We start from the raw sequence: 22,448 nt of genomic DNA on the forward strand, positions 1-22,448 counted from the left end.
CACCACAGTCCCTACGGTGGTGGCCCAGCCAAAGAGGAAAGTTAAATGTTTAGAAACCTGAATGGGATTGGCGATACTGATAGGCATGAGGCAGAGATCTCCGTTTTTACAAAGCAGTCCAAACGATATATCGCTTTCACAGAGCTAGTTGGGAGGAACCCTTCAGCCTTTGGGTGCTGAGGTTTATGGAAGTTTCAGCCTGAAACTTCACCAAGGCCTGGCGCGAAGCCAGCCTTGTATTTATTCTTCCAAAGATCCGTTGACCAGTTTGTATGATGAAGTAAACAAACTCCGTACAAATGTTCCGTGAGCAAAATAAAAGTGCACAGAATGGGTTGGCTTATAAAGCTAGCGATGAAAACATGAACTCGACACATGAAATCCAAGGAAAGCGGAAATCGAAAACGGAACTGGGTCTGATGGGTCCCTTGCATGCGCCAGTGACGGAAAGCTTGACAGAAGACTGTGGACCAGCACATCACACATGGAATGTTCTACAAGAGCTAACATGCAGGCCGGCACGCAGCAGAACCAGCTGGCTTTGTCCGAATCTACAGATAAGACACACACTCCCGATCCCTCCACACCTTTTCCGTGGGCGAATGGGGGAACTTACCATTTATTGGCACTTTTAAGAAGGTACATATCAGGAGAAAAGAGGAGGAGAAAAAGGAAACAGGGCATAAGCAATAGTACTGTGTGAATAATTACAGGTCGTTTTAATTCTGTGCTTTACTTTTATAGTTAAGTTTTCTCTTCGTAGGTGATCAGAGGTCAAAGCCTCAAGTCTCCCATCACGTTAGGATGGGGGTGTCTTATTGAAACACTCAATAACAAAAAGGAGGCTAAAATAGTATCATAATCGCTTTTTTATCCCCCATGAACTAAGTAACGACTAGATAAAAGTCTTATTTGTACTTGACACATTTTCTCATTTAAATTCCTCGAACAGGTCAAACCAAATGGTACGACAGAACTAATGTCAAAATTTGGTCAAATAAGCCTAAAGAGGCTATATTTTAATGGAAGACTCCTAGCAAATTAGATTAATGAACTGCAGAAATTGTAGCTTTGAAAAAAAAAAAAAGTCTTACGCAGGAAGGTGCTATTAGATTAAGAGTTGGACGTGCTACAGGTTAGCTCATTATAGTGCTGAATCCCTTTAGCCGTTTTGTGACTGAGGATGTGTCTCACAAAATACAATGCTCCCTTCACTTAAAACGAGAATGTTAAATCAAAATTGAGTTCAGGTATAAAGAATTAAAACATACATAAAAAACGGGTATGTTCATTTTTTAAAAAAAATTACCAGATTGTTTATCCATATAGGGAATTCAGCCATGGGTATTCTTTCTTTCTTTCTTTCCTTTTTTATTTTTTTTAACTGAGATTCAGCTCCAAAGGAAATTTAGCTCAAGGACACTCGGTTAGCTGGGCCTGGTTTTCAAACCTCAGTACTATCTGCATTGCAAAGCACCTGGGGATGCATGGTATGAAAGGTGGGACACAAGTGTAGTTATGTTGCTGTTGCTGAAATGGCACCTGGGTCACTACAAGGTGGCTAAAGACACAAAGACAAAATAAAAAAGGGTGGTAAGTTGATTTTATGAGTTGGTCTCTCATTTGGATTTGCTTTGAAATGTAGCCACTCGGATGTTCCCATTTTATTAGGACAGCCGCGAGTAAGCCGGGATGTTTTCACATCACATTTGCTTGCTGGCGACTGCCAAGCTCATCAAGGGGGTGCAGGGTCCCTGCTGAAGTACTGAGCCCGTGGAGCTTTTTAGCCACTCCAGCAGGAAGTCCTGTTCTTTATACTAAAATAAATGGAACATTAATTAGCTTCCCCCCTGTGCATCTCTCCTTCTCTCAGTTCTGTACCTTTTGGGAGGAACATAATTAAATGGCCTCCATTGTGGACTGACCTTCTAAACTTCCCACACAACTCTGGTCCTAGGGCCAGGCATTCTTGGAAGGTTTAATTCCCAGAGCGACAACCACTGTTACCATTATGCTCGTCACCACCCCGCCCCCACCCCCGCTGCATTATGATCTTGGCCTCATAACTAGCGTGCGGACCCATCTTTACGCATTTAAACGCTACCGAGGCCATCTAAGAAATGAGTGCTATTATCGAGTACATAGATATCGAGGGGGGAATAGAAGGTTTCTTGTGCCATATGTGTTACGAAACTGGGTCACCTACCCTATTAGAAATTTTTGATTCTACCAAAATTAGTGATTCGTGATTAAAATTAGCGATTTAATTAGTGATTTTTAAAAAGAATGATCACTGATAACATATATATTATTTGTCACTGATTTCCTGTGTTTGCCTAAAAATTATCCACTAACAATGTTTTTCAGTTACAAATTTTGCCTAAGAGGAAATCAGGAACACAGCTTCTCACTAACAGTTCTGATGGTTTTTGAAGAACTGTGAATTAATTCTACCTATATCCTTTAATAGATTATCTTGAATTCTCAACAAACCAGCTGAAAGAACTGGAATTGAAATGAGTGCTATGTTTCTGAGTGCTATTATATTTACTTACCCTGATATCAGTATCTATTAGCATTTATTTACCGAGAAAGGTCTATATCTGTCAATTGTTATCTGTCTATCTATCTACCTATCAATCTTTCTCCCTCTCTCTCCCTTACTCTCTCTCTGTCTCTCTTTTTGTCTTGGCAAGACAATGATGTAAAGGCGTACTAAAACTCTGTACGTTAAGCTGGGCACCGCAGCACATAAGAATAAAAGGTGGAGATAACAGAGGATTTTAGGGTGCCAAGCTCCAAGTCACAAAAATTTTGTGAGCATTTGCTCGTCTTAATTGTAAATTGCAATAGCGTTGTTCCCCAAATGTGCCAGAGTAGATGTACAGCTTATCTTCTTCCCATGGTGTCAAGGGATAACCTCATTAATGCTTACTATGGGATATACAGACTCACATTTGCACCAAACTCGTGGGGGGAACGGTTCGCAAGCACTGCCGTGTGCTGCATTGGTACATACGTAAGCCAGACGTGATCACACTTACTTGTCAATCTGGCTGACTTACTTTTCACAAACGTACATCATGTTTGCTACTTGAATTGTCTGTTCAAGTGATTCCCTTTTGGTAGAGAAGCCTAACCAAGTTTAAAAGATGTCATTAGTGTTTGTAATAACAAAGCAGCGACTTTAAAAAATGATATTTGTTTAATAAGCTTATCTTAATCCTGCTGTGCAATCTGAACGTTTTCTTCCCTCTGACGGTGCACAGCTCAGCCCTCCCTACTCCAGCTCCCCCAAGGTCAGAACGTCTACTGGAGGAGCTGCAGGATGAATGCCACGGCACACAAAGAAATCGCAAATCTTCACTTCTCGGAAGATTCTGCAAATGTCATCTGCATGTAGATTACATTGTTCGGGTGCCTAAAATTAGCCTGTGCCCCTTACATATGAAAAGAATAAAAATGCAGCCTTCTCCCCATATAGCTGGCACTCTAAGGGGGGAAGGGGGGTTGGTGAGCTCTGTTTGTTAGCCCTCAAAATGATGCAAATTTAAAAATTTGGGTTTATGTCCGTTCTTAAACTTCTGTCTGAGTTCCTATGGAACTCAGGCCACAAACTTGCTTAAGCCCAGAAAACACCGTAAGGAAAACAAATGACCCTCTATGTGAAAATCGTAGCAACTCAGAGAAAAGAGAAGCACAGGGGGAAAAACTGTGTTGCAAAGATATCAACCCTTGTAAAGAGAATTAGGAAGCAGAAAGTCGAACAGCTGTGGATGAAAGTCTTGCTACGGTGAATTGGTATATACCTTGAAGTCGTCTGTGTTGTGCTCCTTTTAGGTAAGGTTAGTAGTAGAAAGAGAACACAGCTGTGATACACTTGGGTTATTTATGCATCTCAAATGCAATAGCAGCTCATGTTGGTTTGGTTATAGCCAGGTAATGCCATTTCTCCAAAACCCTCTTACATGGGACAAATGGGATTTTTTTTTTTTTTTTTTTTTCAGCTCCTGGCTGGGAACAGCTCATATTTTCACTGCATTCTGCCCCACTGGGCTAACATTTTATTTCATTTCTCGTGACATCTGACACATAATACACCATGTGATTATAAAGTGCCATCTTGTCACTTTGCTGCTGAGAACATCAGCTCCTTTGAAATTCCAGCACGTGACAGACACTTTGGAATGCTGGGGCGGGGGCCGTGAGTGGCGTGGAGGAGGGGTAGGGGGCCAAAACTCGACTGTGATCATTTTTCTGCATAACATTTGGCATAATCAGAAAAAAATGCTATTTTTGAAATTGAAGTTTTTAGTGCTTAGTGATAAGTGAAAATAAGAAGTGATTTTTACTTTTACGACCTCACATTACAGAATTCAGCTCTTAGAAATACACAGCTGAGTGATGACATACTGTGTTTTTCCTTGGGATCAAATCTGACTTGAAGTTCTGAACACAGAAAGGGAAAATATTAGAGCTGGGATCGTTCATTTGAGTCTTTTGGTATCATTTCCAACATAACATGAGGCTAACCCTTCTTATCAATGGAGACTGTTTGGAGAAAGTCTTTTTATTATCTCTGCCCTCCCCCCAGGCCACCCGCCACCCCCTTGTCCTGCTTACAATCACTGCATCATATAGACTAGAACTCCAGGCTCCTACAGAGTGGCCACTGACTTTGTAAATTACTCCTGCAATAAACTGTGATAAAGGGAAATGTTCTCACCTAAAATTGCAGTTGGCACAAATGGGTCTGTCATACATCATAAGCAGGTCAATGCAGAGAAAGTAAAAAGAGAGAGAACAGTAAATGACTGATGAAAGGCCCCCCACTTTTCCCGCAGAAAGCCATAGAAAGCATCGGGTTACAACACATCACACATATTAAGCTCCTAAAGCATCATGGACAGCAAAGTGAGAGCGTGGACTGATACTGATTGCTAAGGGCTTATGCACGGATGCAACAGTGGAAGAATCTGTTACCTGGGTAGTAGGAATTGGGCACCGATGTGCTCAGTGTATTCGTTTTCATTGTGAAGGATGATGGTGAAGACACAGCTGTAAAGGAGAGAAGAACTAGTCAGCAGTTGCAGGAGGCAAAGCCTGAAAACACAGCCCTCCAAGGTCACTCAGAAGGACACCATACTGGTAGAGACTTGACTGAAGAAACGCCAGACATCTACTGAAGCCTATGTGGTCAATCTTACCATTCCCTGCTGTCTCCAGGGAATCACTTGTATTTTAGAGGCAGGTACCCTTTTATCGCTTAAAAGGTTTTCTTACCCCACAAATGAGGAAAAACCCCCATAACCTCTGCCGCCATTTTGAATCGAGAAATTCATTAGACTTTTATTTTGACTTCTAGCCTTTGCTTGTAGAATTCTAGCATCACACCAAGTTGTTTTTTTTTTTCTTTTTTTAAACTAAGGGTATGAGAAGGTGTCTACACGTGGCTTTTGAAGAATTTAAAGTCAATTTTTGCAGTTTGCTAACTCCTCTCCTTCCTCCTATTTTGGATATTCTGAGAACTTTCCACAAAGTTATGACCTGGTTTATGAAAAATAAAGGTGATGTTTCATGTGCACTATATTTAAGACGAAAGCTGCATGCCTGTATATCGCTCTATTAGTCTTTTAAATCTTTATAAAAAAATGCTTATTTTTCTTTGAAACTTTCCTCCCAAAGATTCAGGATTTAACTCTTAGACCGCTTCTCTCTCCCTGTTATGGAGAGGGGAAGTCAATCCCATCCAATTTATCTGATTTCATTTAAAGTGGATATTTCCTTTTCTAAAAGTAGTTTGTGAACTCTCTTCAACATCTTAATTGATTAGTGCTTTACAATCACTTTAATTTCATTAAAGTGTAAAGATAAATGATTTGACTGTGCTCAAGTGTTTAAGCTGGTTAAACGTAAATCTAAATCTTAACTTTCTGATGTAGTTATACGATTTATTTGATGCTAAAGTTTTGGATCAGGACACTAATACCCAATTACATCATTTAATTATGGGAAGAAGTACTAAAAACCCGTGTTTAGGTACTAAACACAGTACTAAATACAGTACTAAAAACCTGTATGTTATCTTTATTCTGCTGACACGTTAATATATTTTAGCTCTCCTAAAGCAGTTCCTTCATGACGGTGTTTTTAAACTTCTGTTTATATTTTTAAAATGTAGAATTAATAAATGACAGACCAAGAACCAGAATCCAGACTGCCTGTCATTTATAAGATATTTTTCTAAATTAAAGAGGTATCATATTTATAATGCATGTTTATGGTAAACTGCCAGGAAAAAAGAGAGCAACTGATGAAAATAAGAACAAAAAACCTGAGTACTTATAAAATGTGCTAGGGTCAGCGAGAAGAACGCCTATTACCTGCAGACATTTTTATGTCATTGGTAAACATGCGCAAAGCAGATACGAAATAGCTGTGTTTATTTTCACTTTTTAAAAAAATGTATTTTAAATACTCTTGTCTTTTGTAAAAATTAAGCCCAATCCCACCATACACATTTATTTTCCCCCTGGTATAACATATTAAAAGAAGATGGCACAGGGGTACCTGGGTGACTCAGTTGGTTGAGTGTTCAACTTCAGCTCAGGTCATGATCTCACGGTTTGTGAGTTCAAGCCTGGTGTGGGGCTCTGTGCTGACAGCTCAGAGCCTGGGGCCGGCTTCGGATTCTGTCTCCCTCTCTCTCTCTACCCCTCCCCTGCTCACACTCTGTCTCCCTGTCTCTCTGCCCCTCCCCCACTCACACTGTACCTTTCTGTCTCTCAAAAATAAACAAACACTAAAAAAAAATTTAAAAGAAGATGGTACAACTCCCATTTGCTTTGGTGGACAGATCCCCCGTTCTCATAAATATTCTTGTGCTTATTTTTAAATTTTCCAATTTCATTTTTTTTCAGTGTCTCATTTCTAAAAGCTACTTGCCTCATGACCCTAAAAGATGTCACACGTACCCAGACTTGCAATTGGTTTGGGGCTGGAAGCCTAGGGGTCTAATGAACCCCTCTCCTGCACATTTCCTCCCTCAGCAGCTCGCCTTTTATTTTGAAGGCACTAAGAGAGCACTACGATAAAGTCTGCTGTCAGGGTCACTCCTGATGGTTGGGGATTCGATGGCACCTTGTCATTGCTCAAAGAGTGGGGGACAAATGGAACGCCTACTGCTGTGTTTCCTCTTCCACTGGCTTTATTGACAGGAGGCACAAAATAACGGCTCATGGCAGATGAGCCATGGAAGCTGATGCTGGTTTCTGCAGCAACCTCTTTGCCTGAGCATTTTTGGATTTCTACAGATACTCTCACTTTTTGAAAAGTAACTGCCAAATTAAATTTCCTGTCCAGAGGCAAATATCCCCTGTTGTTCAAACTTCAAAAGCCTAGAAACTACTCATGTAGGTTTCCACTCTGGGCAGGTAATTCCTAGTAAATTTATGCGTGAGGAGTTTCACCATGAAATAGGAAATTTGGAACATTAATGGGTTATCCTAGAAAGTGAGAACACCTTTCTGTGTGGCCTCTTTCATAATGACATTGAAGAAATGATCACTACTACCAGGATTCTGACCCTGTTGGTGGTAGGCGGGACTCTTCCCATCCCAGCCCACAAGAGTGCATCGCAAGTTGCTTTAATTTGGTCACTGAATGCAATATATATATATATATATATATATATATATATATATACACACGTACGTATATATATATATATATATACACACATATATATATAAATGTATGTATATATATATATGTATGTATATATATATATATGTATATATATATATATATGTATGTATATATGAACTATTTGATACAAAAAAAAGAGAAGATTCTTTGAAAAAAGGGGATGCAGTTTGTGGGATACTGGAGTACTATAGATTATGTCACCTACACTGAAAATGACACCAAAGGGCAAAGAGCAATGACTGAGGGTGAGGAGAGCCACCCTCCCCACTGGGGTGACAGCTGACAGACATGCCTGCTGAACCCTTGCTCCGCTGGGCAAGGCTCCGCTGTGAACCCTTGTTCAGCTGACAGACATGCCTGCTGAACCCCTGCCCGCTGGGCAAGAAGAATAAATGTAGTGACTCTAAGTAGGAAGAGGTAGGCAACTACAGCCACCATAAACAGAAAGCAGTCAGCGGCAGAACTCTCTGGAGCCTCACTGAATGTAGGAGAAAGGCAAAGTGTGGGAGAGGTGGACACTGACCGCACAGTGACTGGAGAAGGGGCTGGGAGATGGGGGGGAGGCGCCTGGGAGTTGCAGAAAAAGAACAGGCCAAGTGGGTGGTCAGGACGCGGCATACACTGTCCACGCTGGTATAAGGCCTCTCCCTGCTCCCCAGCCCCTGAGACCCCAATTCTGTGCTTCCCAGTCACGGTTCCAGCCTTTCTGCACGGTGATAGCTGCATTTTTGTTCCATCCTCTTGCTGAATTTTTGCAGCCAGCATCAGCAGCAGTCTGTGGGCATGGATTTCACACAGGAAAGAAACCTCTGACCTTGAACCCAGCATGGCCATGCACTACAGAATCAGGCATCCAACGTGGGACTTCTGGTCTCTGAGAAGATCACCAGGGACACAACAACTGCTCCTTTTTGTTCTTCATATACTCAATCTGGTAGCTTTCTAAAATAATGCCTTGTACCTGGATCACAGGTGGTAGTACGGGAAGGTATTAGCTGAAACTCGGTTTACCCACCTGGTGTGAGATGTAAGACTTGTGAAGCGCAAATACAGTTTAACTTATTAATTGCCGCTAATAGCCCTATAATAAAGGCAGAACCTGTCAGCTAAACAAATAAACAACTAACTTGTTACTCAATTTAGCGAACTGTTTTAGAACAGGCTTCACTGTGCAATTCCACACCTGGCTAGCTTATGAACAGGAACTCAACAACAAAAAGGTTGATGAGAAGCAGGTGCCTTCTCCTTCAAGAAAAAAAAAAAGCCTTCTCATTAATGCTCTCTAATGCTTTATAGAAACTTAATTGTGGCTTCCTGTGCTCCCTGCTCTGGTCCTACCAGCTTCGCAGTATCATCCATTCCTAGGCAATCCAGCGCTCCCAGAGAAGTTTTCGGAATTACTTAAGGGGATGGTGAAACCAACAGGGCATAAGGATTCTTCAGGGAGTTTTATTTTTTTGTTTGTTTTTTTAATTGCCCAGGACTATCCAGTATCCTGAAGAACCACAGAAATGTATTAGAAGCTAAGAAATGTAGGTACTTACATCTCCCGTTCAGATTGTGTGTGTCCATGAACGAGAACGCCTCGTCGCAGTTGGTGCCTTGCTCGGCATAGCTCTTGTCCATTGAGTTCACCATCACGGTCATCTCCTGCCGGGTGCTGCTCATTGTCTCCTTCCGCTTCTTGGCTAGTTTCCTTAGGACAAAGAGTTCATTATATAGACATGCAATGTGAATGGAAGATGGGGCCTTGACATGTGTATTGAGTCCAGGAATAACTTCTATGGAGTTATTGGTATTCATTCAAAACATCTATTTATGGTGGCTTTTAGAGGTCAGGTTCTCTGCCAACTGCACGGACGCAGAGATGAAAAACATCCTCTGCCCGTCCTCAAAAAACCCACAGCGACATCAGGAATATACAGCCTAAAATATTACTTTCTGTGTTCCTGCTACACGCTAAATTAAAATGACCAATGGCCCTAGCACAATACAATCATAATCCATTTTACTGAGAAGCTTCTAGAGTTACTTTTTACTATATTTTTTTCTACATTCAGTGTCAAAGAGTAGATCTCCTAGTAAATATCTGCCAAACAAAACTGAAATAATCCAGGGACGGATCTAGGAGGCGTATTGTAGAACTAAAAAACAAAAGTAGGCAAGGAATGAAGAGAGCAGTGCAACTGGGTGATGTGCAGAAAGGGAGAAGGCATGACACACAGCCTACCCAGGGCAGGGGAGCTCAGGCCTCGGGTGCATCGGATGGCATATCCTGACTTCTCAGATGGCTGTGACATGACTAAATTCCCCATGACTCCAGACTAGTTCCTCACCCAGGCAGGTCAACAGAGCAAAGGGTAATGAAATTTCAAGGTGTTGGCGTCCCGTGGAGAGTTTAGCAAAGGAGTAAGTCCCTATGTCCCCTCCCTCCATGGAAGAGAATACAAAAAGGTCAAGGAAGTTAGAGAGATTTCCCATTATTTTAGAGACACGGTTTAATTCTGGCCTCTGCATCCTGCTCAGTGACCGTCAAAAACTCATAATCTCAAGTTACAGATACCTGGACAAAGCCATAAAAACGTAAGGGAAGTGACACACAAATAAAAAGATGAAGCAAATTTTTACAGTTCTTACTACCGGAGGATGTTTTATGTACCTGGGACAGCCAAGAATAGAATGAGAGATGCTTAAGAGAAAGGTATAAAGTGAGAAGGTTTAAGACTATCGCACCATAATGCCAAAGACACTACGTCCTAAAATATTCTAATTCTGCCTAAGCACTCAGCAGCATTTACAAAAGAAAATGGCAGCCATTTCTAGTAAATCATCTTGACTCTGATTGACCTAGGACACAGCAGAATTTAAAATGAGTCACATAATCAAAATCACGCCCATATTAGGTGATTGCTAATGCAATGTAAGACATTGACAACATTAGACCATATGGATAATCTTTATTGTCATTTCCAAATGCCACATAATCCAAATGCTTTCTTGCCTGTAGTTATAATAATCTTTTAATTTCATACTTTGAAGGCAGAAGGGTTGCATTAATAAGTTGCCCTTTTTATGACTAAAAGTTGTGGGAGAAAAAGATCCATTTTAAACAGAAAAATGAAAATCATCTATAACTTCTATGACAGCGTTAAAGTTGTAAAGATTTTAAAAAGCAACCCGGAATGGCTTCTCTGGGAGCTGGCATTCTTCTCTTGCCAGCGTGCAGACCGTGATGGCCTTCTCTGAAGCCCACCCTACACCCCACCCCCGCCTTATTTTCTAGCCTGCCATGCTAGTCTGAGCTTGGTTGTTCTCAACAGGTGTTCTGGATAGAGGCAGCAACCGGGCTCAGGTTCTGCAGCTGCGGGTACAATAACACATTTTCTCTGCACTTCTGAATCTGGCAGCTCATTGGGAACGCATTCTTAAGCCAGGTCCCCCCAGGAACACTGAAGTGGAGGACTGAGATAATTAGCTCCATAATTCAGGCAAAACATCCTCTTTACAAAACATCCCCTTTATGCCGGAATGTCTTTGATTTGTTTTGGACTGATTTATGCAGATACCTGCCTCAATAGTCTGTTTCGTTCTGCCTATGAAGAAGGGCATTGCCAAGTTCACCAACCTTCCCTCTTTGTCTTTTCTTATTTGTGTTCTAACCTAATCCTTATAGGTTAGAAATGACAGCGAATGTGCTTCTGGTGGTGAAGGGGGTTGGGGGATGTGTGCACCAATAAAAGCTAAGCTTTGGACTGGAAAAGATCTATCTCCTTGCTAATCCTCCATCTGTGTGGATGAATGTCAGTGACGTAGTGTCAAGCTACGTACTTCATTGCTGATCATCTTTAAGCACAAAAGAAACCCATTAAGGACCCATGAGAGCCAGCTCGAATCAGAGGTCCTGTCAGAGACCCACAGCTTTAAGTTTATATTAAGCACATACTCTGTTCATGAACCTTTTTCAAAACCCGGCTCACAATGCCCTTAAGCTCTAGCAGATGGATCCTCCATGGAGGTCCCAGACACTGTAAATTTCGGGAAAAAACAGAAATCCAGATTTTATGTGGACTCCTTTAATTTTTTAAATGTTGTCAAATCATTCAAATTCGAAAATTAAAGCACAATGTGGCCCCAACAAAAGAATACTTCTGCTCTCCATTAATGTAGGAGCCTTATATACGTATTAGAATGGAAGGGAGTGGAACTAACATATAATGCCCAATAGAAAGTGTGTGACAGTACTTTACAAGTGTTATCTCATCTGATCCTAGTAATCCTGTAAGAGCTCTTACTTCCTAATTTACACATGAAGGAGATGGGCCTCAGAGAAGTAAGGTGACTTATCCAAATGTCACAGATGGCACCCCAGATCCCTTGACCCCAAAGACACCCATTCCAGAACAATATGTTATTTCTAGTGAAGGATTTCATTACATTTCCTTACAAGTTACATTAAAATTAATACCAACTTGTATGAATACTCTATCTTCTCATAAGTAAATATAATGCTTTGGAAAAGTAAGATTAACTTACCGGCACCTAGCCAATTACACAAAGAGATGGTGTTCAATATGCTTGTTAATGGAATTAATCATTATCGTACCACAGTATTATTTTCTACAACCTACGTATCAAAAGTAGCTTGCTTGGTTATGGAGGTTTTGAGTTATTGCTTGGAATTTTCATTTTTTCTTATACATAGACCGCTAAATGCTGTGGTCCATAATTACAGATCGCTGAGGAAGGTTGGATTTAGAACTGAGGCTTGGAAATGACTGTGGATAAATGGAAGTTTTTTTTCTCTTTTTTTCTATTTCTCTTTTAAGCTTTGTGTTTCAGATCTGGATTTTTTTAAGTGAAAACTTCTAAAACTGTCAGAAAAACTTTGTGAACATAATGAAATAAAGTGTTTTGTGCAGGGAAACCCCTAAAGTGAAAGGACTTTTCTCTGCAATCTTATTTAAAGACACAAGGAAATTTATTTCCCATTTTGATTTTTAACAGATTGTTGCCTAAAATATTTTTAATCTCCAATCTCCAAATGTAGTTCCATTAATCTCAAAGGCCCATAATAATAATAACAAATTTCTAACAACATCTAAAAATGGATCATAAAAAATTAGAGAGAAGACTTGTTTACAGTCCAACATGTAAAGAGCTTGGAAGTCATCAGTCTGTTCTAACAAGTAAAAAGCTGAACAAACTGAAAATCAACAACTCTTCTTAGCTTTTTGTCAGATACTTGAGGTTACAGGACAAACTGCTGCTCCCAAAACCACAGAGACAAACAGGTGAATACAAAGAAACCTAACCCACCAGAACAGAAACTGATGAGCAGAGAGCTCTGTGAGAACCAGCACCAGAGTAGGAAAGCTTAAGCCATAATTAATGAATTAATGAGGCTCAGGTGGACAAGTCTGAGACTTAAAAACTCTAGAGGGGTGTCTAGTCTTAGGTACCCACACTTTTGTGAGTTGTATCCCTAAGAGCCCTACCAGATCATCAAGGTAAAGATTGGAGGAAAAAACCCTTAAGCTTCCAGCAGAAGGAGACGGAAAGCAGCCACTTTGAAATACACCCAGAGCAGAGCATTTCTGTTCTTCTTGAAAAAGATCGCCCTCGAGAGGAAGAATTACTAGAGCCTAACCCGTTGGGGCTTTATCAAAGCCTAACCTATCTGGGGGAAAAGAAATCTCCAACTCCAGTTCCCTACAGCCATCCTGTCCCACCCAGTGGTGGGTTACTGAGAAGCACTAGAGAAGGTCACAGCCTTCTAGAAGCACAAATTCATGAAAAGACTAAGACCTAATCATAGATCTATAGAATGCCTTCCCTCCCCCAGTACCCACTATTACATTACTAAAGATCTATTTACAGCAGTTCCTTTTATCCAGTACATCAAGTCTGGATGTCAGTAAAAAATTACAAGGCATATTAAAAGGCAAAAAACACAGAAGACACAGACCAAGCATTGGACTAAGACTCAGATGGCAGGGATGTTGGAATGATCAGATAAGGTATTTACAATAACTATGATTAATATGCCAAGGACTCTAATGGAAAAAGTAGACAACATGCCAGAACAGATGGATAACATAAGCAGAGATGGGAATTCTAAGTAAAAATATAAAAATAAATGCTAGAGATAAAAAAAATCTGTAACAAATGCAAACAATGCATTTGATGGGATCATTAGGAGAGTAGACATGGCTGAGGAAAGAATCTCTGAGATGAAAGATATGACACTAGAAATTTCTAAAACTGAACAGTAAAGGGAAAAAAGACTGAAAAAAGATAGAATACCCCCAAACTATGGAACAACTACGAAAGGTGTAATATACATGGAGTGAGAAACCAGAATAAGAAGGAATCGAAACAATATTTGAAGCGATAGTGATGGAGAATTCCCCCAAATTATGTCAGACACTGGAATAAATCGGAGAAGCTCAGAGTATACCAAAAAGGATAAATGCCAACAAATCTACACTGAAGCATATCATATTCAAACTGAAAATATGTCAAAGATAGAGAAAAAAAATCTTGAAAGAAGACACAGGGGAGAAAACAGCTTACTTACACAGGAGTAAAAATAAGAATTGTATCTGAATTCTCCTCAGAAACCATGAACCAAGAAGATAGAAAAGTGACATATTTAAAATAGTGAGAGAAAAAAAAAACCCAACAACCTAGAATTCTGTCTGTACCCTGTGAAATTATCCTTTCAAAGTGAAGGAAAAACAAAGATTTTCTCAGACAAAAATTGAGGGAATTTGTTGTCAGTAGATCTGCCTTGCAAGAATTTTTAAATGGAGTTCTTCAGAAAGAAGGAAAATGGTATAGATCAGAAATTCAGATCAACATGAAAAAGGAAGAGGCCTAGAGAAAGAATAAATGAAAGTAAAATAAAAACTGTTATTTTCTTATTCTTAATTGATCCAGTAAATAACAGTTTCTTCAACATGATAATGGCAACAATTGATGATAGTTTAAGTAAAATGAACTATCTAAAATTACGCTATCTGTGATGCAGAATAATGTCATGTGAAGGTAGAGTTGGATTAGTAGTAAATGTATATTGCTAAGTATAGGGTAACACTAAAAAAGTAAAAAAAACACAGAAAGGAAAGAAAATGGAACAATATAAAATGCTCAATTAAAACCACAAAGTCAGAAAAAAGACTGAAAAACAAAAATAGGAAGAAGGGCAATGGATAGAAAGCATAACAAACATGTAGAAAATAATTCAACAATATCAATGATCGTTTTATGTATTAATGGTCCCAACACCAATTAAAAGACAGAAACCATCAGAATGGTCACAAAACAAGACCAAAATAATATGTTGTCTAAAAGAAACTCACTTTAAAAATAAAGATACATACAAATTAAAAGTAAACGGATGGAGAAAAATACACAATATTAATATTAATCTAAAGAAAGCAGGGATAGCTACATTAATTTCAGACAGAGCAACGTCAGAGCAAAGAAAGTTATCGGAAGTAAAGAAGGGCATTACACAATGATAAAGAAGTCACTCATCCAAGAAGACCTAATCTTTAATGTGCCTAACAACAGAGCGTCAATGCACGTGATGCAAAAACGGACAGACTGGCAAAGAGAAATAGATGAATCCACTATCACAGTTGGAGACTTCAACACCCCTCTATCAGAAATGGACAGATCCAGAAGGCAGAAAATCAGTAAGGACATAGTTGAACTCAATAGCATCATCAATCAACTTGATATAACTGACAGCTATTGAATACTTCAGTTGACAATGTTAGAATACACATTCTTCTCAAGTTCACAGAGAACATTCACAAAGATAGAACATATTCTGGGTCATAAAACACACCATGATAAATTCAAAAGAATAGAAATTATGCAGTGTTTACTCTGAGACCACAGTGGACCTAAATTAAGAATCAGTAAGAGAAGTTAGCTGGACAGTCCCACAATGAATAGAAATGAAACAACACTTTTCAACACATGGCTCAAAGAAGAAATCTCAGGGGACATTAAAAAAATATTTACACAAGGGATACAGGAGTGCTGATGCCTAGGGGCACTTGTACCCCAATGTTTATAGCAGCACTCTCAACAATAGCCAAATTATGGAAAGAGCCTAAATGTCCATCAACTGATGAATGGATAAAGAAATTGTGGTTTACATACACAATGGAATACTACGTGGCAATGAGAAAGAATGAAATCTGGCCTTTTGTAGCATCGTGGATGGAACTGGAGAGTGTTATGGTAAGTGAAATAAGTCATACAGAGAAATACAGATACCATATGTTTTCACTCTTATGTGGATCCTGAGAAACTTAACAGAAGACCATGGGGGAGGGGAAGGGAAAAAAAAAGTTAGAGGGAGGGAGCCAAACCATAATAGACTCTTGAAAACAGAACAAACTGAGGGTTGATGGGGGGTGGGAGGGAGGGGAGGGTGGGTGATGGGTATTGAGGAGGGCACCTGTTGGGATAAGCACTGGGTGTTGTATGGAAACCAATTTGGCAATAAATTTCATATTAAAAATAAATAAATAAATAAATAAATAAAAATAAAAAATAAAAAAATATTTCAAACTACATGAAAATGTAAACACAACTTATCAAAATTTGTTGGATGTAGCAAAAGCAGTGATTAGAGGGAAATTTCTGGCATTGAATGCAAATATTAGAAAGGAATAAAGATCTAAATCTAAATATACAAAGAACCCTTAGAAGGCAACAACAAGAAAACAATCTAATTAAAAAATCCTTAAAAGACCTTAACAGACGCCTCACCAAAGAAGACTAACAGATGGCAAATAAGCATATGGAAAGATGCTCTAGGGGTGGCTGGGTGGGGTTGAGCTTTCAGCTCAGGTCATGATCTCAGGGCCCATGAGTTCAAGTTCCACACTGGGCCCGGTGCTGACAGCAAAGAGCCCACATCAAATCTTCTGCCCACCCCGTCCCTCCCCCACTCGTGTGCTCTGTCTCAAAAATAAGTAAAAAACATTAAAAGAAAAAGAAAAGATGCTCCACATCATACGTCATCAGGGAGTTGCAAATTAAAGTAACAAGATATGATTACAAACCTATTTGAATGGTCAAAACCCAGAACGCTGACAACACCAAACACTGACAGGGATGTGGAGCCACAGGAACTCTCACACATGGCTGGTGGGAGTGCAAATTGGTACAGCCACTTTGGAAGGTAGTTTGGCAGTTTCTAACAAAACTGAACATACTCTTATCATATGAGCCAGCAATCACGCCCAAAAGAGTTGAAAACTTACGTACACACAAAAATCTGCACACAGATGTTTATAGCAGCTTTACTCATAAATGCCAAAACTTGGCAGCGACCACAATGACTCTCAGTACGCGAATGGATAAATACATGCTGTGGCACATCCAGACAATGGAATGTTATTCGGCACCAAAAAGAAATGAGCTATCGAGCTATAAAAAGACACGGAGGAAACAAATGAACATTATGAAGTGAAAGAATTGTCAATCTGGAAAGGCCACATATTGGCCTTTGTCAATGTAGGTTTATCAGTTGTCTGAAGGGTGCCAACATAGTGCAGGGTGTTGGGAGTGAGGAAGGGTTGTGTATATGGGGCAGAGGGTATAAAGGAACTCTGCACTTACTGCTCAATTTTGCTGTAAACCTAGAAGTGCACTAAAAATAAAAAATTACAATACTCCCTACAATAAAATCAGAGGGGGGAAAAAGTTATAGCCCTAAATTTCCAAACTTGAATAAAGGTGGGGAAGGAAAGAAGTGCTGAGATGAACTCATATTAAATGTGTGGTACTTCATGTTCATTACATTCCATGATTTCTCTTATATTTCTTGGTGTAAAAAAAACATGGGATGGGGGTGAAAGAAATGGGAGAAAACTTCTTGGCAAGTTATTAACTTTGTGATGGTTATGAATCAGAACTGGTAAAGAAGCATGATGAAGAATGAACTCTTTAGCGTTGGTGTTTTACACAATGGCTGCCAATCAGGACCCAAGTGCAGGATGGTGGGAAAGGAAGCAGGGGCGCCTGGGTGGCTCAGTGGGTTAAGTGTCTGATTTCCGTTCAGGCCACGATCTCACGGTTCCTGGGTTCGAGCCCCACACTGGGCTCTGTGCTAACAGTTAAGAGCCTGGAGACTGCTTCATATTCTATGTCTGCCTCTCTCTCTGCCCCTCCCTTGCTTGTGCTCTGTCTCTCAAAAATAAATAAACGTTAAAAAAAAATTAAAAAAAACAAACGAAAGGAAGCAGAAAGAACTCTTCCTCCCCTCTCCTCTCTGAAACTGAACAGAGTGGAAATTGTGAGAGGATCGGGTTGGAAGGACATATTGTCATGAGTACCAAGCAAATTCAAGGGAAAGGAATCCAAGGCTCAACCTCCATAGGGATTCTAGTCATTCTGTTTATCGAGACTCGGAGTGATAGGACATGGTTCACCAAAGAGCATGACTGCTGCCTCCTCACCCCTGTTAGGGATCCTGCCATGTTGGGTTATATCAACAAAGATAGTGGTTGAGAAATGACTTAGTAGCACTGACCTGAAGATCAGTGGCTGGCTATAGAAAAGGTGTCTTCACTTTAAAATTATTTGTCAGTTAGAAGTCTACTGCGATGGCAAAACTTGAGCATTTTCAAACTGTATATAGACATAAGAATGAAGAGGCAAATGGCTTTCTGGTCCTGGCTTCTACAATTAACTGTGTGCTCTGACTTAATTAAGGACTGGGGCGGAGGCTGGAACCGAGAAGAAGTATTTAATTTTTCTCACAGTAGGGTTGAAATAGATATTGGCTGAGTCAAAGAATGCATACATTATACCAAATTGCTAAGATTCAGCTGAATAAACCTAAGTGGAAAAGGGGCTGTCTCCTTAAAGATGGATCTGAGAGAATTACCAGAAAACGTTGTTTTTAAAGGTAAAATTTTAAGGGAAAAAACAACAGTGGTCTGACATTTAATTATTTCAATTCAAAAGAAGTAGCACTACAAAGACTAATAGAAAAACAACGACAATAATTATAAAAACTCATGTAGAACTTCAGATACACCAGGAACTTTACGTTCATTAACTTCTGTTTGTGCCTACAACAGCCCAGTGAGGAAATTACTATTATCACTCCTATCTCAGAGAGACGGAAACTGAGGCACAGTGGGATGAAGTTTCCCAAGGTCACATGGCTAGTGAACTCCAGACACCTGTCATTGGTTTCCCATGTTGAGATAAAATCACCTCCATGAGAGTGTCATTGGCATCACTGACCAAAATTTATCAGATGCTTAAATCTGGATGCCAAAAACAAAGGCTATTGACCCTGCCGGTTGGGACTTTAATAGTTATTGACTGAGGTAAGAGTGTTCTTTTATCATCACTGCTAACTGTATCATCATTTTAAATTTTTTTTTTTTTTCAACGTTTTTTATTTATTTTTGGGACAGAGAGAGACAGAGCATGAACGGGGGAGGGGCAGAGAGAGAGGGAGACACAGAATGAGAAACAGGCTCCAGGCTCTGAGCCATCAGCCCAGAGCCCGACGCGGGGCTCGAACTCACAGACCGCGAGATCGTGACCTGGCTGAAGTCGGACGCTTAACCGACTGCGCCACCCAGGCGCCCCTGTATCATCATTTTAGAAATGCACTCGTTCTGTCTCTTACAGACACATTACTGTAAAACACTCTATCTGCCCGGCTGCCTCCTAGTTTTCACTGACCAGTAAATACTGACTAGTAAACATGGTGTGTGTTTATCACAAAGAATACAGTTTCATGGTAAGACAAGTCAAGATTTCGTTGGGTCTCTTTCAGAGTTTGCCGCTTGACTGTGTGATGAGATAAAATGATAGGCTGATGTGGCAAAAGGAAGACAGAGGAGGGCTGAGATGCTTGTCTTCCTACCCTGCAACTGAGAAGTGGGGACAAATTGTACTAACACATCCCTTTAGGCCACAGCTTTATTTCAGGTGACCTAGTGATGCAGATGTCTTGGAATGCCTTACTGGCAAGTCAGGGCATCTGCAAAGGAACACACACTAGCAAGAGAAGGGAAAAACAATGGCAATCTTGTAGGCAAGTAGCTGCCAGAATCTCTCTTTGTACACACACGCACACACACATGCATAACCCTGTGTATTACATGTTGAAGAGGCTCAAAGAACAGAGTTCTAGTATACAAATTTAATAAAAAAAATAGTCTTTCTCTTCCAAATTTAGACATTGAATAGGAAGTATTCGGAAAAAAATGACTTTCCTCTAAACTAACTTGAAATTACATGAATTACAATCTCGGATCACTTCAAAATCATGACATACATCTTTTGTATGACTGTGATGACAGTCATTAGCGTGAGTTATAACAAATAAAGGAATTGGAATTCTAATGTTATTTATTACAATGAAAGGCATTAAAACATGTGGGAACAAAACCAATTTCAATATTCTCACATATTCAACACTATTTTGGGGATTAACAAAGTTATGAATAGAAGAAGCTGCTATTTTCTGAATTGGGTCTGAGTACCTAAAGCTTCTGAACAGGAGAGGTTCAGCTGATGAAAAGTAAAGTTTCCCCCACCCTTGAATTTCAAAGGAACATCTGATGAGAAAGCATCACCCATATATGGTTTGGGAGCCATTGTTTTCATAAGTCAGCCAACAGGTATTTTACTATGTTACTTGGCCAATGTTGGCCAATGTTAGTGTCAGCTGCATGAGAACAGGGCTTTGCTCCATATTTCCTGTCCTAGAACTGTCTCTGACATGTGGTAGGCACTCAACAAATATTTCTACTTGTTCCTAAAATTCTGAGTATCTGATTAATCATGATACCTTATTTCCTGATCATACAAAATACAGGAAGACCATAAATGTATGTGTGTGTGTGTGTGTGTGTGTGTGTGTGGTGTGAGAATGATAGAGAGAGAGAGAAACACTGACACACACGTAAGACTTTGAAGGTACCTCGGTTAGAGCTTGCAGATGACATGTATTTCTCATGGCTTGAAATACACAGCCAGTTCATGTTGCTGCAAATGGCATGATTTCATTCTTTCTCATTGCCAAGTAGTATTCCATTGTATATATAAACCACATCTCTTTTTTCCCCTCTCTTATCAGCTTTATTAAGAATTAACTTACATGCACTAAACTACATCCGTTTAAAGTGTATGATTCAGTGAGGTTTGGCAGCATACTTGCCCTTGAAGCCATCACTCCCAGAAGATGCCTAGTATCCTTTGTCCATAGCCCCAGGCAACCACTGCTCTATATTGGTAATTGCTTACATGGTCACCAACCAGTAGGTTACATTTGATATAAATGGAACCATGCAGATTGTACTCTATAGTGTCTGACTTATACTCCGCATAATTTTGAGATTCATCCAGATTGGGTTTATCAGCAGTTAACAGCAGCAGTAAAGTGCTGCTATAAACAACTAGAAGGTATTATGCTCAGTGAAGTCAGTCAGTCAGAGAAAGACAGATATCATGTTTTCACTCATATGTAGATCTTGAGAAACTTAACAGAAGACCATGGGGCAAGCGAATGGGAAAAAATAGTTACAAACAGAAAGGGAAGGAGGCAAACCATAAGGGACTCTTAAATACAGAGAACAAACTGAGGGTTGATGGGAGGGGGTAGGAGAAAGGGAAAAATGGGTGATGGGCATTGAGGAGCGCAATTGTTGGGATGAGCATTGGGTATTGTACGTAAGCGATGAACCATGGGAATCTACTCCAAAAACCTAGAGCACACTTTACACACTGTATGTTAGCCAATCTGACAATAAATTATATTAAAAAAATACGAAATACACAGCCAGTTTGTGGGTGTAGATGTTTTACCTTTTTCTAAGTGGTGACAAGGAATTAAAAAAACACAACGTTCCAAAAATAATTTGAATTTAACATTATTCCTATACCCACCTGGGAGGAAAAGGGTCAATCCTGAAATGCACTTTATTATCACTCTCCTCCATTTTCATCTATGTGCTCAGGCACCTTTCTCCCTTCCCTAGGTTTTCTTTCCCACCAAAGAGAAATTCCTTGGGAGCCTCTCAGGCCCCCATTTGCCTCTCATTCTATATTTGGCTCTTGTGCCTGGACAGTGAGAGCTCCTGTCTTGTAATCATTTGACTCATGATTTAAGCTGAATTGCTCTGACCACATGCTGTAGCAAGGACCAGCGCGCGCGCATGCGCACGCGCACACACACACACACACACACACACACACACACGCGCACACACATTCTTCTCTCCAAAATCCACCTGCAGACAGTGCCCTCTTGACAAACATATCCTCCTCTTGGGAGTAACTCACAGCTCATATGAGCACCTAAGGTAATTTCCCAAACCAGCCCAAGATTTTTAAACACTAAAAAAAGTCAGTAGTAAAAATAATGGATGCAGTATCTGTCATCCTTAGTAATATTTTGTTTAGTTTTATTCCTCATATCAGGGCAATATGGATCCAGAGGGACTGGAACCAGCCACGGCACAGAAAATATGAGACGGGTACAATCCACAATAGAGCAAAATGGGAATAAAGTGATATTAGTGATGGCGGGTCCCTACTCCTAGGCAGCTTATGTTGCCAAATTCCATGTGTGCACATTAACTTGAAATTCAGTGGTTTCAAAAATGTCACTCTGCAGTGAGACTAAATTGGTGTCCTGTTGATCCTCTATCAGACTGTAAGTACAAGTGAGAAAGGAATTTTTAATG

The 22,448-nt window shown here is 40.0% G+C and overlaps 1 protein-coding gene across 6 annotated transcripts in view; it reads right to left on the reverse strand.

The window, feature by feature from the left end:
* Positions 1-22,448, reverse strand: part of PTPRM (protein tyrosine phosphatase receptor type M) — a 796,527-nt gene that overhangs the window by 138,866 nt on the left and 635,213 nt on the right. For 5 of the 6 annotated variants that reach the window (XM_060613276.3, XM_060613278.3, XM_060613277.3 and 2 more), the window contains 2 exons: positions 9,252-9,403; positions 4,984-5,058 (listed from right to left, as the gene is read on the reverse strand). In XM_060613276.3, coding sequence (XP_060469259.1) covers positions 4,984-5,058; positions 9,252-9,403 — 227 coding nt within the window. Of the gene's footprint in view, positions 1-616; positions 629-4,726; positions 4,754-4,983; positions 5,059-9,251; positions 9,404-22,448 lie in introns of all 6 variants that reach the window. The other variant, XM_060613283.3, reaches the window with a different exon arrangement.

Source organism: Panthera onca, chromosome D3, assembly GCF_046562875.1.
Source record: "Panthera onca isolate mPanOnc1 chromosome D3, mPanOnc1 haplotype 2, whole genome shotgun sequence".
In the NCBI taxonomy this organism is placed as follows: domain Eukaryota; kingdom Metazoa; phylum Chordata; class Mammalia; order Carnivora; family Felidae; genus Panthera; species Panthera onca.